Source organism: Apus apus, chromosome 11, assembly GCF_020740795.1.
Source record: "Apus apus isolate bApuApu2 chromosome 11, bApuApu2.pri.cur, whole genome shotgun sequence".
NCBI lineage: Eukaryota > Metazoa > Chordata > Aves > Apodiformes > Apodidae > Apus > Apus apus.
Genome location: NC_067292.1, coordinates 14,475,467 through 14,492,122, shown reverse-complemented (window position 1 = coordinate 14,492,122; position 16,656 = coordinate 14,475,467). Strand labels below are relative to the sequence as shown.

The 16,656-nt window shown below is 38.3% G+C and overlaps 1 protein-coding gene across 1 annotated transcript; it reads left to right on the top strand.

The window, feature by feature from the left end:
- Positions 1-4,801: 4,801 nt before the first annotated feature.
- Positions 4,802-11,884, top strand: SNX20 (sorting nexin 20). Its single transcript, XM_051629484.1, has 4 exons — positions 4,802-4,894; positions 6,914-7,091; positions 8,202-8,353; positions 10,872-11,884. Exons 2-4 carry the CDS (start codon positions 6,926-6,928, stop codon positions 11,538-11,540), a joined length of 987 nt encoding a protein of 328 aa, XP_051485444.1. The 5' UTR covers positions 4,802-4,894; positions 6,914-6,925; the 3' UTR covers positions 11,541-11,884.
- The last annotated feature ends 4,772 nt before the right edge of the window (positions 11,885-16,656 follow it).

Here is a 16,656-nt window from a genome sequence, read left to right as displayed (position 1 = left end):
AGAATGAGCTCCAGAATAGAAAAGAGTTGCTCAACAGGACAGTTACATTTAAAGGCTCTAGTCATGCATTCAGCATTTCAAGAAGACCAGGTTTATTTTTAGAGAAGATTTTTTTTTTTTTAATCATGTAGTTTTCTAAACTAGTGCTATAATTTTAAAAACACTTCTGAAATGTACTGCTAGAAATGGACTTCCTACAAAGAAGCATCTTTGAAAAAAATAGCATATGGTCGTTGTTGTAATAATGCTGACATGCGATTAAACACTTTCCTACTTCCTTAGCCTCTTTAACATTCCTTTAATACAGGTTTTTACGTAATTCAGTAACATGAAGTTCAACCTGAGCTCAAGCAAAGGCTGTTTGTTCCCTATAGATGCCCAGAATCCAGAGACAACTGGTCAGCAGACCCAGTGCAGTCCTGATCAGGGCTGGAGGACCCGCTTCCCAGCTCGGAGCCGGGTGGGTCGCTACCCCAGCAGGACATGGGAAGGCACAGCACAAGCTCTTGTCAGGGTGGGTACGTGCAAGATGGAGAGATGCAGTTTGTGCATCAGAAACCAGCAGGAGTTGATTGGAAACTCCTGAGGAAACAACGAGATTCCATACTCTGGAATGAACGCTCACACTATTCATCTTACTTATTATTTTAAAAGAAGAATTTCATTTTAAATTCATGCTTAATTTTAAAAGAATGAATAGCAGTGAAAAGATACTAAGATTTATGCCTTACATTTCTTCATTTTGTAAGGCATGTCATAAACCCAAGTTATGCTCTGCTCATCCTCAAGGTGGCCATCTATGCACAGCAGCTGCATTTTCCTCCATTTGTAGAGCTGCCTTTTATGCTGCTACAAAACGCATTAGCATGTCTGCTATAAATGCTGTTATCCCAAATTTCATTATGTTTACATTTTGGATATAAATAAATTACACATGTGACTATAATTATTAGCTTAAGTACACCATAATTATATCTGAGAAGCAAAAGGGACAGAGACACTATAAGAATTAAATATCAAAGTACTCTATAGGAATAACTACATATGGAATACCTAAGAACTCAAAAAAACAAATATTTAAAAACATTTCTCTAATCCATGTAATTATGTACTTAGCCCTCTATGATTTCAGCAGAAAGAATGACCAGCAAAGGCCATTTAGGAAGTCTGTCATTCTACAGCCAGAGCAGTGCTTGTGAAATTTAACCCAAGCTAATATCCTATTGACCCACTGGGCTTGCTAACAGCTCTGTGTCACTGACAGACCACAGATGAAAGGCAGGCCAAGACTGTTATTTACTTTAAAGCTCCTTCATACTCCTTCAGATGCATAAAGGAGTTATAAAGTGGTAACAGGGCTTTGGCTGTGTAAAATGGGCCTGTTACATTTCTTTCATGCTGAAAACCCCGTCAGTAACATCAGCACGAGATATTTGCCATTAAACGGCAAATTATTTCATCAAACTACACTCTTCTTAAAAGAGACATGTTTTGTAATAATGAAATATGGTAAACAAATTCCACTTTCAAATGACACAACACTGTACAATTAAACATGATACAAATAGCATGGAACAGAATTTTGTACTGTGCCAGCACAGGAATATGGTAATCATTTCTCACAGCATCGCCCCAAAAGTGCAGGATATTCATGCAGAACAGCTGAATTTTTCCACCACTTCAGACATGGAAATGGTAGGTATTTACCCAGCTGCATTAAAAAACAGGTAAGGTTCTTGTAGAAGCATCAAAGACAACATTACAGCACTTTCTAAATACTAGTTAAGTGATAAAATGGGACTTGGATAAATATATTAGGTATTTCTTCCCCCTTTTGTTTTTCTCCTCATTATCTACAGCTCTAATGAAAGAGTTGGTAAAATAAATAAGGATTCTTTACACAGTTTGGGATCTGAAAGAGAAAAGCAGCAGAAACTCTGTGAGGTTGCCTGAAGCTGTATTTCTTAGGACAGAACCTGAGGAGTATTTTGTGATAGGGATAATGCAGCCACATTCTTTTACAAAACTAAGACCTTGCTATGCTTATAATAAAATACCAAGAAAATCTGGCAGTAAACTGCAGTTTGTGTATAACTCTGGTTTAGCTCACAATTTTTCAAGCTGATACCAGCTTTGTATTCTACAGTTAAATATTGTGTCTGTCTGAGTTTATGTAATCTCTCTGATTGGGAAAATGTGAACTGCCCAAATCAGGGTATAAATCAAGGCAGTCCCTTCTGGCTCTTTAATGATCAAAACCAAATATGGTCTTTCAATTCAGGCATCCTTAACACAGCATCACAAGGCTAGCTCATCTAGTGGCTGGTTACCAAGTTCTGTGCATAAACTTTCAGGTTAGTTTTCCTAAAATAAGTCCTTTCATCTTAAATCTGTATGGACAACCTAGCTCCTATGACATCCACTTTTACGCACTGCAGAGTGATGATTTTAAGCTTGCCTTACTGCTATGCCATTGCAGAGGCACACTTTTTCCATAACCCTTGGCAGATGCATTTTAACACTCTTTATGCCTGTCAAAGTCAGTGCTTTCACAGAATACAAACTCCTGAGTGAGGAAGTGCATGTGGATCCCTTTTCCATCACTGACAATGACAGAACATGCTTCCTCATTAAAATTTACCACATTTTTATGAATAGTCAGATAAATTGATGGTGTAAGAGCACTGTGCCCATCTCTCAGAATGGGACAGTAAAAATTCCCCTTTTCCACTGCCTAACTCTACACAGTATTTGTCCGTTGGAACTGGAATGAAGAATGTAAAAAGACAGACAGCAGTTATGCATTCTGCTAGCAAACATGACTGTGTACTGTGGGCTTTTGTTGAATATGCTAATCAAGCAGACTTTTAGGAAAGTAAAATGCTGCCAGGCTGACAACACTGGGTCCCAGTGAAGGGTCAGGAGCTGCCTGGACCAAACCTGAGCTCATGGGAGCAGCATAAGGAGCAGCAGCCTGCTAAGCCTGCTGTGGATATCATAGCTGCTGGGCATGAGGAACCTGTTCAGGAGCCGGCTGTGACATAACACCTGGCTCCAATGAGGCAGGCAAAATTCTTGCAGAACACCCTTAACTTGTAAATTATTTCATATCAGCCAGCTATGCTCATAAAAACAGATTCCACTTTTCTTTAATCATCCAGGTTAATTTGACTAGGACTTAATTATTCTGAAATAATTGAAACCAGAGGTCATGCTTACTATCCTGAAATATATACTTTCCTCTTTTCCCTTAGCTTTATCAAGGGCAGGACAACAGCACTAAGCATCACAAAATACATTGCTTTTTGGCAACACATAAATTAACAGATTCAGAATTCAAAGCTTAAATACATCTGTGAACTGTCAGCATGAGTGAAATGCACTGAAATTCTCCTTGGTTTTTCCTCACAATTGTAACCAACCCCATAAATCTAACTTTAAAAGAATTAGACTTGAGCCAGAAACCCATGCCTTGTCTACACTTAAAAGGGTTGGCTGGTACAGCTACACCTTAGAGCTGTATTGGCAAGCACAGATCCCTTTTCTGGTGTAACTTAAATCACTTTCTGTGTGGAACATACTAAACTGGCTAAAGGACCCTGCCAATATAACAGCATCAACAATAGGGCTTTTGCCAGTATGGCTGTAGCTGCATGGGAGTGATTTTTCATCGTTCTGACAGCTATTTTGGCAAAACTTCTACATTTAGACTGAGTCCAAATTAAAGTTGGCATTGTTTTATGTTGGAAATAAAGCAGAAGAGAGGCATTGCTAGTTTATGGCCCTGGTTTTACATTATTTTAAATTGTTTGTTCCAAAGGAATGTGTGGAGCAGGATCCATGTGGTCCTTTGGATGATTGCCTCCCACATTTGTGCTGCATTTGTGCTTGGTTTTTCAGTGAGTGAGCTTTGGCAACAGAGAAATTACATTACTAAAAAAAGATAGTGTCCATATTATTTCCCCAGAAATAGCTGTCCTGATGCTTTAAAGAAAATTTCCAAAGTGAAGTGAGCTGCCAAAGGAAGCATCAGGGCCAAAGGATATGTGGATTAATGCTTCATTCTTACTCACTTTGTCCTCAATTCAACAAAGAATTTAAGCACAGGATTAATTTTAGGCACACTTAGAAGCCCGTTTCAAGTTTAGTAGTAATGTCATATATGATAATGCTCCTTTTTGAACTTTAATTAGGCAGATATTTGAAATTAATCATATGTTTAAGCACTGTGTAGAATGGGGATTTCTGTCAGAAGTGCAAGTTTACATAGAGTCAGGCTAGTTATTGTGGTACCATCTGCATTTTCTTTCCTGAACTCAATGTTAAGTCTGTATTTTAAAGATGTCTCAAGGTGCGTATTTTTCCACACAGGTACATTTACATATTTGGCTGGTTTTTCCTAATCTCTCTTTTGCTAAGTGGATTCTTTTGTTTGTTGGGGGTTTTTTGATTTTTGTTTGTTTGGTTTTTGGTTTGGTTTGGTTTCAGAAATCCATGCGGAGAAGTTGTAATCTATTTTGGGATTGCACTTACTGCTCAACTCTTTCCTCTGCCAGACTTTGTGTTTGCACGTGTAATCCTGACACGGGGGCTTGCACACCTGCCCTTGCTGCTGGAGCTGCCCTGCAGACACTAGGCCGTGCCTTCCTGCACACAAGGGCTGTTGGGGCAGGTAGGAAATCTGCGTAATCAGGCAGCACTGAACCAGCAAGCCCATTGGATGAGGAAGTCTGATTTAATCGAGGCTTCTTCCTTCCTTTTTTGTAAAACACAGTGTGTTCCTGTCAGAAGAAAACACAGACGTTTTTCTGCATTTTGAAAATGCAGGCAGGCTTTTTGTGACCTCGTACAGGCTACACGTGCACCACAACTGAAGCTCTGCAGCAGCTTTCAGGTGAGTGTTTTGTGCACTTCGCTTTCAGTGTTTTCAACTCAGTGCAGCAGCTGGAGTGGCCATCACCCTGAAACAGACCAGGATGACTGGCTGTTTGCAGTAAAATTGCCTCATTTGTTGCAGAGTGTTTGTATTGTTTTGGATTTAAAAATATGTAAAAATAAATAGTAGCTTAGATAGAAGAGCTCACAATGATTTTTAGCTGTGAAACTGTTTATAAGAAGTACAGATAGTTTTCAAGGCAGATACATTCAGGGCAGAAGACTTGTATATTGTAACATTCACTTCTGCATTCTTCTGTTTACAAGTGTGTTGTGTTTCTCTGGTGAGTATTGGTTTAAAGTGGTATTTTTATATATGTACCCACATATATATATTATGTATATAAAGTTAAACATACATATAGATACAGGAAATACAGTTTTGCTTATAAGGTTATACCAATGTTCAAAAAGGTTATAAATTAAATTTGTTCAGCTATTTGCAGGCTCCTCATTTAATCTACTATATTTGAGCTTATCTTTACATTAAACTCAAATATTTTCAAGTTCATGCTCTTGGAATAAACTATCATGATTTCCAAAACACTGAGCAGTTAGACAGTAAGTGGCTACTCTTCGTGTTCAAAAAGCCAATCTAAAAGATCAGTGAGAACTTTCCCCTCCTAGTCTGAAGTCCAAAAACAAGGGCTTCCATGATGCTCTTACTACAGACGCTGACAACACTTGCTTATCCAAGCCAGGCAGAGGAAGGTTTCTGTTAGAGGGAAGTGGTTTGCACTTCCATTATTTCCAGTGGGGGAAGTAATTGCTTTTCTTTTTATAGCCTTGTAATTTCCCAGAAATCAATAGCCCTGCTGAAGGAGTTTCTTCACCTCTCTATCCAGCATTGCATAACTGTGTGGTAGACAAGTTGAGGCCAAATGATATGTAATAATGTCCCTGTCCTAAACCCTCTTATTACTCAACAACCACTGCTTGGGAATTGTTTTCACATTTGTAGCAGGAGGACTTGTTGGTTTCTTTAAAGTAGGTTTTTCTGTTATTTGATTATCACCTGTTGACTGAATTGTGAGCAGCACTTCTCTCATGCTAACAGAACACAGCACCTGGGAAAAGTTGTTAGGATCCTCTTAGAACTTTTTCAACTGCTAGTATAATACAGTGATGCAACAGGAGGGTTTTTAAAAAAAAAAAAATACAACCCCCCAAAAAAACAAAACAGCATCCTGGGGAGTCATTTAGATGCCAGAAGGGCCAATCTGGTCTATGGAGTAGAAGTGTATTGTTTTAGGCATTTTATCAATATGTGGTAAAATAGTAGTCTTAGCAGAACAGGCATACACATATAAGCACAGTATATACATTAAAAAGACAAGAAGAGGTGAGAATTATTCTGTAGAATAATTAGAAAACTCAGTTCTCCTTCCACCTAGCCATCCCCAGATTCATTTGGTTTATTCTCACAGTACAGAAACAAATCTCTGGAGAGAACCTGAAACTGACACTTTAGATATCATCCTATTTTGCCCTACCCATTGTGATGAAGAACAGATGGGAAGTTTTGGAGTCTGGAGAACAATAAATTCTGGCAGTATAAGAGAGCCAGGCTGCTAGTTATACTCATTATCTCCAAGATTTTAGTTCATCTGAACTGTTACTTGCAAGCTTGAGAAAAATGCAAGATGAAAAATTTTGCTCCCACTGAAGTTTATGACAAAATTCTCATATGTAAGAATGGAGTTCCCCACCTAACCTTATTCATCGTGACTCCATGTTTTCATGTTTGATTTTAATCTGCCAAAATGATATTGAGACTTCCAGTGGCAATGGTTATAGGAATAGTTCTTTACTGGTAGCTACATAGATACTTCTATTTATTACTTTAGTTTTTATGAAACTGCAGTTGCCCTTGTACACATTCACAGAGAACAATGAGTAAGTCAACAAAAAAGATGACCAGACTGGATCCTCTGAAGACATGCTACTAAGAAATGTCGTATTTTCTGTAATCTTTCAGCAATAATTTGCAATGGACCAAGACTCACACTGCACGGCAGAAGAGGGACTGTTGGAAGCTGTAAGCAGAATGACCCCATTTTCTACCACAAGCCCAACTGATGAAGAACAAAATCAACCCAAAGCTGGAATTTCATCTAAAGTGAGAAAAGAAAAGCCACAAAAAGATGACCTTCAAGGTTAATGCTATCCTTTAATTTTATTTTTCATGTAGCTATTTACGCCATTAATCTTTTATATTAAAAACTTTGCTTTATTTATTGCAGCAGCAGTCCAGATTTACATGGCTATCCCCCTCTGAAAATAAGCCTTGATTAAACTTGTAGTAATAATGTAACAGTAGTGAAACAGATGCATACACAGAGTTTTCCTTTAAAATCCCTGTGCCTAAAATATATTCCAGCCTTAGGAGCATGCTTTCTGTACATGGCAAAATCTGAACTCCTTGGCAGCACGAGCAAGGCAAGACTGAAGCTAATCTCAAGCACAGGCTAATCACACATGCCCTATGAAGAGGCAGCACTTTTACTATGCCTAAAATTGCTGTTATCTGTTATTAAATAAAATGTTATGTATAATCCAATATATATGTAATCTCATCAAGATCTTCAGCCTACAAAGATGCCCTAAACACCACCTCTCCTAGGAAATCTGTGCTTTGCAGGGATTGAGCCAAACCCCAAAGACCTTGATGATTGAAACTGTATGGCCAAATGATTAAGAACATGTAGAAGTGGGGCCACTGAAGGAGTACTGTGGTGCCTTTACAATCCTATGTCTTTATCCAGCTGTTATTTTCCCATTCATTTGTTGTCATTCACCTCCATTGTCTCAATGTTAGACACACTGCAGACCGACTTCAGCTGACTACATTGACAAACTGTATTGACTGAAAAGTGGGACTGGTGTGCCTATTGAAACACAAATATTCTGTTTCTTTTATCCACTTTGCTAGCCTATATGCCACCTGATGAAAAGTGTTGTCAGTACATTTGAAAGAGAGATAAATCACCCTTTCTACAAGCTACATGAAATTTCCTTGTAAGCAAACTCTCCAATCAGCTGTCCTGTATCCGATTTGGTATCTTTCAAAATTTCACACCACAATAGCTTTCCTCAAATAATCTGGCCCTATCTTTATTATCAGTGAAATAAATTATTTTATCAGTCTTTAGGTCTTACTGTTACAGCAACAGAAATCCTAGGCTCTCCTTTCACAATAAATGCGTAAGAGTTTTCTTTCCAAGTGCAAAGGTTATAATCTGAAATACTAAATATGTTGGTTTTAGGTTCCAGTTCATCCTTAAGTCCCAACTCTTCAATGACCACTAAGGAGCTTCAGGAATATTGGAGGAATGAAAAACGCCAGTGCAGACAAGTCCAACTCCTTTTTGAAATCCCATCCACCAGAATTGTAGAGCACCACTTACCTAAATATGTGGTAAGCTAAAAAATTAATATGTAAGATCATTAATTTTATTCACTCTGCAGGGGTCTGCACAGCACACAGCATGCCTCACTACATGAAAGGCATACCAAGGGCCAAGTTTTGCAAGCCGTGATCATACCCAGGAGAACCTGTTCTCACTGATTGTATGAGTGTAGTTGGTGGAATCTGCTCCTAAATAAAACCTCTGACACTCAGTTCACAAAATCTGCAGCAGTTGAATAGTGATATCGAGTAAATTAGTAGCCCAGAAGCTTGTCAACTATAAAGGAATTCACACAAGTATAAAAATATCAATATAGTTACACTTCCACTAAGCTAGCCTGCTGTAGCGACTGCATTGCATTTGTATAACTTCCACATCAGATATTTTTATTAGCACAAGTGCAAAATTATTTGATGTTGACAAACATGAAAACATCCTTCAGTTAGATTGCTTGGGATCACTCCCCTTCCCTACCTAGAGTTCCATTAGGTGGCATATTTCCGTCATATTTTTAAGCTGAAACATGAGTAGGTGGGGCAACAACAGAAGTGTTTGCATTTTTGTATCTTTGCTCACAGTGGTAACACTTCATTTTTATTTCTGATTCTGCTCCTGGCCTTCAAGAGGACTGATATAGAGCAAGTCTCTTTCAGTACTCCTGTGAAATTCAGATAGGGATATTCTCTTGTTTGCAACAAACTCTGAGATCTGTAGATCAAAAATGCTAAGAATCATAGTAGCATTGCTGATACCGCGTGATGCAGCCTGGTAGAATTTGAAGCATGTAAGTGCACTGGAGACTGTCCTAAGATCTTGCTGCATGCTGTACACACTTACTTAGATGCTGCAATGCATGCATATACTCAGAGCTATCCAGCTTGTTGAACAGTTAAAAATTATTTTAGCAAAATTGTATGAGAACAAGAATATTCAGCATACCTGTAAGTAGTTAAACCAAGTCATAAGTCACGCACCTAAGCAAAAAGATTTACATTACAACAAAATTTAGCTAATTTGAATTACAGTCTAATTAAATGGTAGTTCTTTCATTTTTTTATGCATGCTCCACAAATGAAAAAAAAAAGTACTTGTAAGCTATTCACTTAGTTGCCCTTGATATAAAGATAGCTTAAAAATTTCTCTTCTGATTCTTTTGAATATGTATCAGGCATTTATACACTTTTCAGCAGGGAGCAGGACAAAGTGCAGGAAAATGTCATAGTGCTTACAAATAAAAAGAGATCAGAGAAGTCAGCTCAAATTTAGAAGCCTTTCAAGGAGTGCTTGTAAAGATCATTTAATGAAGATTAAAAAGAGATCATTTCTCTTTAAGGAAAAACAAGGAAGATAATCATACACTACAGACATACACTAGTGTTCGTACTGGTTTGCACCCTTCAACATCACCAAAAAAGAAAACTGATATGAGTAGAACTGCTCCAGTTTCTGTATAATTCAGAGGAAACAGGGTGAAGTTGAATGTGAACATGGTCATCATGAAAAGCCAGCAAGGTAGCTGGTGTATGGTGACAGTTACTCTGGCCTCGGAGGCGCTCCACCACTTTACGCACGTTAGGGATTTGACCCTTGCGCAACATCGCTATGCTTGGATCAGGACCAGAAGAGAACACGTATTTTGCACAACACATATTTTGCAGCTATCACATTTATTACAGTCATTTTGAAGCTAGTAAAGAGCTGAGGAAGACATACTCTTGAGTACACTTAATGTAGGACAGTGTTGCTGTTAGCTGTTGGTAATGGCTTTTGGATAGCAAACAGATTTTTGTAGAATTGTTACATTATTTTGCATTATTTATATGCCAAGTTAAGTTTGAGTAACAAGACAATGAGTCTTGTTAAGTGGAAAAAAGGCTTTGGAGTTGCTCCATCTTATTTTTGCACACACCAAATATTACTGCCAAATACTCCCTCTTCTTTCACAGCATTAACAACACCCCCAAGTCCCTAGAAATGTCTGATACAAACAACATCTGACTATTACGACCAATGTAAAAAAGATTACATTCAACATTCAGTCTGGGAAATCCATTCAGTTCATTGAAGATGATTGATTGCAGCAGCCATGGCTGTTATAAACAAAGTACAGCTATAGAAATGCTTTGTAAGTGATTTTATGTGCTTCAGTCTGTCGCTAGTTCATCATTCCCAGCACCTTGCAGGATGGGATCTATTAGCATATTGTTTATCTACAACTTATTTACGTGCTAACATTAAGTCTGGTGACAAAAGTCCAAAACAGCAGGAGGTAGGAATTATTAATTTGATGGCTGCAGATTTCAAAGATCAGGCCTGTACTCAGCATGCAACACAATCTCTGATTTAGCAGCACTGTTATAAACCAAAGGAGTATATGGGATTACACAAATAAAATTAGTGCAGGAAGGTTTTGACTAGTGGAATACACAAGCACAGTCTTTTCAAAACAAGAACAGGCAAAATCTGACTGCACTACAGCCAGAAATGGTCCTTCTCATGTTTATTTTTCTCTTTTATTTGGTTTAGATGTATAAAATCATCGTTTTACAAACAGGAAGTTTTGACAGCAACAAATCTGTAATTGAACGGCGTTATTCAGATTTTGAGAAGCTGCACAGAAATCTGCTGGAAGAGTTTAGTGAAGAAATGGAAGATGTGAGTTTTCCCAAAAAAACTCTAACAGGGAACTTCACAGAAGAAATAATCAATGAGAGAAAATTAGCCTTCAAGGACTACTTGAGACTTCTATATTCTATGAAATATATCCGAAGATCAAAAAAATTCATTGACTTTTTAACAAGGCCAGAGCTTCAGGAAGCATATGGCTGCCTGCGGGGTGGCCAGTACACCAAAGCTCTGGAAATCCTTTTAGAAGTCATTGGTCTGCAGGAAAGGCTGACAAGGCACAACCCTGTCTCCATTGTCCCAACTCTCTGTGCTATCGTGGTGTGCCACAAGGACCTGGAAAACCCAGCAAGTGCCTTTGAATATGGAGAAAAAGCTCTGTCACGCCTTCATGTGCATACCAGCCACAGGTATTATATCCCATTGTTAGAAACAATGATCGCTTTGGCATATGAACTTGGCAAGGATTTTCTGTCTTTGCAAGAAAAACTGGAAGAATGGAAGGCAAAGAAAGATCCCGTACGGGTTTTTACCCTGAAAGAACTCGCAGTTCGGGAGTACGTACAATGAATATAAGAAACCATTTCCTTAAAGAGCAAAGCTGTTAGATCTTTTTCCCAAACACAAACTCTTGAAAGAGTAAGAACTGGAAGTCACCTTTCATGTTCAAAAGGGACATAAAGATTAATGTTGGAAAATATATTTAGTCTACAGATATGAGGAGCACCTAAGCTATTAAGGTTTTGGAAATAAATTTGCAACAAAAAAAGTCTTCTATGATTTGCTTATTTTGAACATAACCTATTTTGTGTGAAAAGTCAGAATAGGAAAATACAAAGAGTAATGCATGTAAGAATCTGCAGAATCAAAGGCATTGCTTGCTCATGCATAGCTACTTCCTTTCACTGATACAATCTAAAGGATGCATCTTCAGACACTGAATGTAGTTTACTCTTCCAGCTGAAGCCTGGTCAAACAACACTTGCCATTTCTGAGAGTGATGGGATTGGGCCTCTTCCCACTGAAGTCAACTGCTGTGGGTGGGAGGACTTACAGGGAAGGTATACAATCAACTTTGGTAGCAGCAAAAAATACAAGAGATGTTCATTCCACCAGAGATGAGGGAATATGCCTAATTTCCCTTTTGTAGCAGATACAGGTTTATGACTTTCAGTGAAGGCGCATTCTTGTTTGGGCTGATCTTTAAGTGCAGCACTGACTGGGGCAGAAAATTCATATCACGTGCACTATATACATAATGGAAAGGAACCACAAAAGGTTGCTGTTGAGGAGAACATCTGGCTAAAATAATGCTAGCGTTTAATTCTTATTGTCAAGCTGTGAGACACATGGTTAACAGACAGTCTGTGTTAGGCAAGTGCTTCCCTGTTGCCTGTCAGAGGTTTATGTAAATTGGGCATTGTCTTCGTTTTACAGCCTGATACACCATGCAAATATCATCTTGGTGGCACTGTGATATTACAGCTAATTCTTTCAGGGATCCAACCCACATGTACAAATACTAAGCTTGTCCTGCCCTAACACTGCTGTGTAAGCTTCCTAAGAGCTGAAGAAGTCTCTGTTTACCTGTTTCTGTAATTTCCCTCAACTCTATTATCTATCTCATATGTTTATTTGAATAATATAGTAAATAAATTATCATAGATATTCTAATTAACATGTCATGCTTGCATGGATCATTATTCTCTGCTGAACATAGTCCACTCAGTACTTTTAGGCCTGCATTCCAGGTATGGATACTGCATGCACTACGGTGACACTATAAATTTGGAACAACTGTATTAACTTACCTCCTAGACACATAAAAGAATAAGCTAATTGAAAGTGCACTGAACCTGAAAAACATTGCTGTGCATTGTTACAAGAAGGATGGCTTGGAAAAAATACAGAATAATAGGAACAGATAGGCATTAAACTCTAAATATGTAGATCGTTTGTTATTTGACAATTATGATTTTTGCTAGTTATACCAGAAGAATTAGAAGTAATCAAGTAAGAGATGTGAGGACTAATCTTCCCACAACATACCATATTGCAGGACAGTTAAATGGATCACCTTCTTAGGGGATCATGTCTGAATCAGTAACAACATGGCAAAGAAGAAAGCATGTCTAGGGTCTGCATCACACTCCAGCGACTTGGAGTTGAGGCAGAAAGGAAGCATGGCTGTCACACTGCTCTGTCTCCACTGCAGTTTGTTGTCAAAGACCAAAAATATAGGGAAAAATAATCTCACTATTTTTGCTCCCTCCCCTCATTGTGTGCAGTGTCCCAGGCACAACCGCCCTACTGAGTAGCTAATTGTCTCCACAGAACATCACCCTACAGCTGACTACAAGATTAGAGGGTCCCTATAGTGCAGGCTGTCCACTAGTAAGTAGTAACTACCATTACAAGTAGTTCTTGCCTACAAATACCAGGAAAGCAGCACATCACTTGTGGTAATGCTATTAACTTTTAATCTCCGAAGGATTATCTGATCCAAAGCTAACCAATTTTTGTTGGCACAGCAGCACACACTAGGAATATGAGGAGGTACTATTTGGCTAAAAGAAAAATTTGCGTAATTCAAAAGGCCCTAAAATAAATAGTGCTACCCCTCCCCCCTACTGTTTTGTTGATACAAGCAAAATTTCTTCTGAGACTGTTTTTCCATATAATGTACTAGCAGAGTTTTGTCAGAAAAATGCTCCTAAAATAGGTGACTTTGTCCCTATCCACCAGTCTCCTTCTATTATGGGGGAAAATTAATGAAACAAATACAGGAACGGTGTGGAGAAAGAACAGTGTGTCAATTGGATAAAGCCCCCACACTGAACTTCTTTAATGGAGAGCCTTTTCAGTGGGGCATCTGTGACAACCAGTTGGCCACAATGTCTTTAGAGCTACCCAGGAAAAACATCTCATCTGACTCACTCATAAGGCTCAATTCAATTTCTGTTGCACTGAGACTTCCAGCCAAGCCACTTCACGTCTGAATCCACAGAGCCTACAGCATCTATCATCAAAGAGGCAAGTCCAGTGTTCATAAAATCAATAACTGATTTCATTACTATTACAATACAATAAAATTAAAATCTCACCTAACAATTCAGCATCCCCCAAGCAAAACAGGTATGCATCCCCCTCCTAGAAACACAGCCTGTGACCTTTTGATTTAATCATTTCATCAGAGATGACACTGAAAATCCTTTGAAAGAGAAAGCTAGTATGGTGATGGCAGTGACCGGGGACCCAGAGAGCCTGAATTCACCTGGAGCTCTGCCACAGACTTGATCTACACTTTGCACAAGTAACTTAACCTCTGTGCCCCTATTTCCTTGCCCAGTGCTTCCCCAGTAAACTTTCCTCATTCAGGTTTCCAGTACCCGCTGAACAGAAGAGCTGTGAAACTTGACCAAATAAGTTAACTCCAACATTTACCTTAGAAATGTTCATTAGAATGGAGGCAATTTTGATTTATACGAGCCTATTTCATTTCTTGAAGATATCTCAAAATGGAAGAGAACTTACAGGCAGTGAATTGCCAAACCTGTGTGCTCATTGTTGATTGCATAGTCTCTTGCTAATGCAGTCTTATTTTAGAATCAGACATTACTTTCCTTATACACTAGAGAAGTCACAAAATTTTGTATTTATTGCACTGGACTGTAGTAAAACATGCTGGCTCATCAGCTTCACAGGCAATCAGCCAGTTCTGATTTCTTAGCTCTTTACTCTCAGAGACTGGTTGGACCTGTCAAAAGAATTCTGCTTTCATTTACTCATATTTCAAAAGTTGCCTCATGCATATTCTTTTTCACTTGATTTTTACAGCAAAGTGAGTGTTCAGCAGTTACATGTTACTAAACGGTAATGGCATTCCTGTTTCCATACTGACCCTGTTATCTTCCACTCAGAATGACACCCTGCAAGGACCAGGTTCTCTCTGCCTGTACATGTGACTTTGCCTTCCACAGTTAAAAACGTGTAGCTGGGCAGGGCAGATTTCCTGCAGGGAGTCAGAGAAAATCAGTCTCTTTCCCCATTAACATTGCACCCCAGTGCAGCATTACCATAGTGGCTGCAGGGCCTCCATTCATGTATTGAATCTGTTCTGGCTTTTCCATAAGATGTATACAAATTACATGGGTGCTCTCTACCTGCCACCACATCTTGTTTTTCCCTCTGAATAATGCTTTAAGAATGGCTTAAAAAGGAAAGAGCTAATATTTTCATCCACATCTGTCTTGCTCTGTCTACTGCCCTTCCTTAACTGTTACTAAGAAGCCATTAGAGAAACAACTAAAATCCTCATGCACTCTCCATGGGGTTTGCACTTCTTAGAACTCCAATATTTCTTTCTACTGCTCTTGTAGTCTAAACAAGAAAAATCACACAACCACTACAAAGTACCATAATGCTAGCAGTCTGTTATTCCCCACTTCTCTCAACAACAGCACACAATCCATCAGAACTTTTCAGTATGATCTTACTCTTCATACTGTCATTGACACCTCTGAACCATACCTACAACAGATAGCAATCCAAGTATAAATAATTTAACTTTTTCCCAGAAAAAAGGTCAAAAGGAAAACATTATCCAACCACCATCTGCCTAGCATGTCTAACAAACCACAGACTGCATACATACAAGCCAGAAGAAAATTTAAATAAATTCTAGGCAGATCATCTCCAAGAGTCCACGGAGAGTTGTAGTATGATCTATTGAGCTTTGCCCCATTTCCATATCAATTATTATATCATTTGGAGCATTAAGTAGATAATACTGTTTACACAACTTTCTAAAATAACTAAAGAAGCCCATGAGAATGCCTAGTTACTTATGAAACATATGCAGACAAGATGGTCTCTGTGCAATGCAGCATCTTGTTTACAGGGAATCCTGTGATCTTTATCACATAGTTATTATTAACTCCTGTTATCTGCTGCATCACTGGAGGATAATATTTGCTTTCCTGAATCTTAATAAGGCTAAATACATTTATTGAATTCAACAGATTTGTACAAGCAGCATGGGAGTCGAGTTCAGGACACAGGATGAAATCTAGGTTTTGTGGCTCAGGCAGCAGCTGAGCAAATCAAATCAAGAATGTTTATTTTCTGATTAGATCAAAGGCAGGAGTAAGATGTGTTGAAAAACTAAACACAGTTGTACTGGTGTAAAATACTGAATGTCAGTTCCCATCTGGATGAGGTGAGAACCCGAAAGAACCAACCTATTTATATTAAGATCACATTACAACATATGTTCATCACACTTTGTGAGTATATATTTGCTCTGTATACAGATATACAAGACACTAATTTTCATGTCAGACCAGTGAAAGCTGAGAGTAGCTACATTGAAATAAATTAAACTATAACGTAATTGAGAGCAGAATAAGGTCTACTGTCTATATAAACACATGCCCAATCTCTGTACACGATGGATGAATGGATTGATGAGCAGATAGAGCAAACAAATTTGAATGTTTTGATGCCTAATGAATGTTTGCCAAATGATTTAAGAAATTCAGATCAAAGCTACTTTACAAGTACTGCATTATTATATATACATACACAGATTCAAACATACAGCATTCTTTTATTAGAAATAGGAATACATCTGTAAGTCTCTGATTGTTCAGGCAAGAAAAATACTGAAGAGAAATAGACTGGATGG

Bases quoted from the DNA above. Each gene is read 5' to 3' on its own strand.
- SNX20 (XM_051629484.1), top strand. From the start codon at position 6,926: ATGGACCAAGACTCACACTGCACGGCAGAAGAGGGACTGTTGGAAGCT. The intron at 7,092-8,201 runs GTTAATGCTATC...TGTTGGTTTTAG, and splicing joins ACAAAAAGATGACCTTCAAG to GTTCCAGTTCATCCTTAAGT. The intron at 8,354-10,871 runs GTAAGCTAAAAA...TATTTGGTTTAG, and splicing joins ACCACTTACCTAAATATGTG to ATGTATAAAATCATCGTTTT.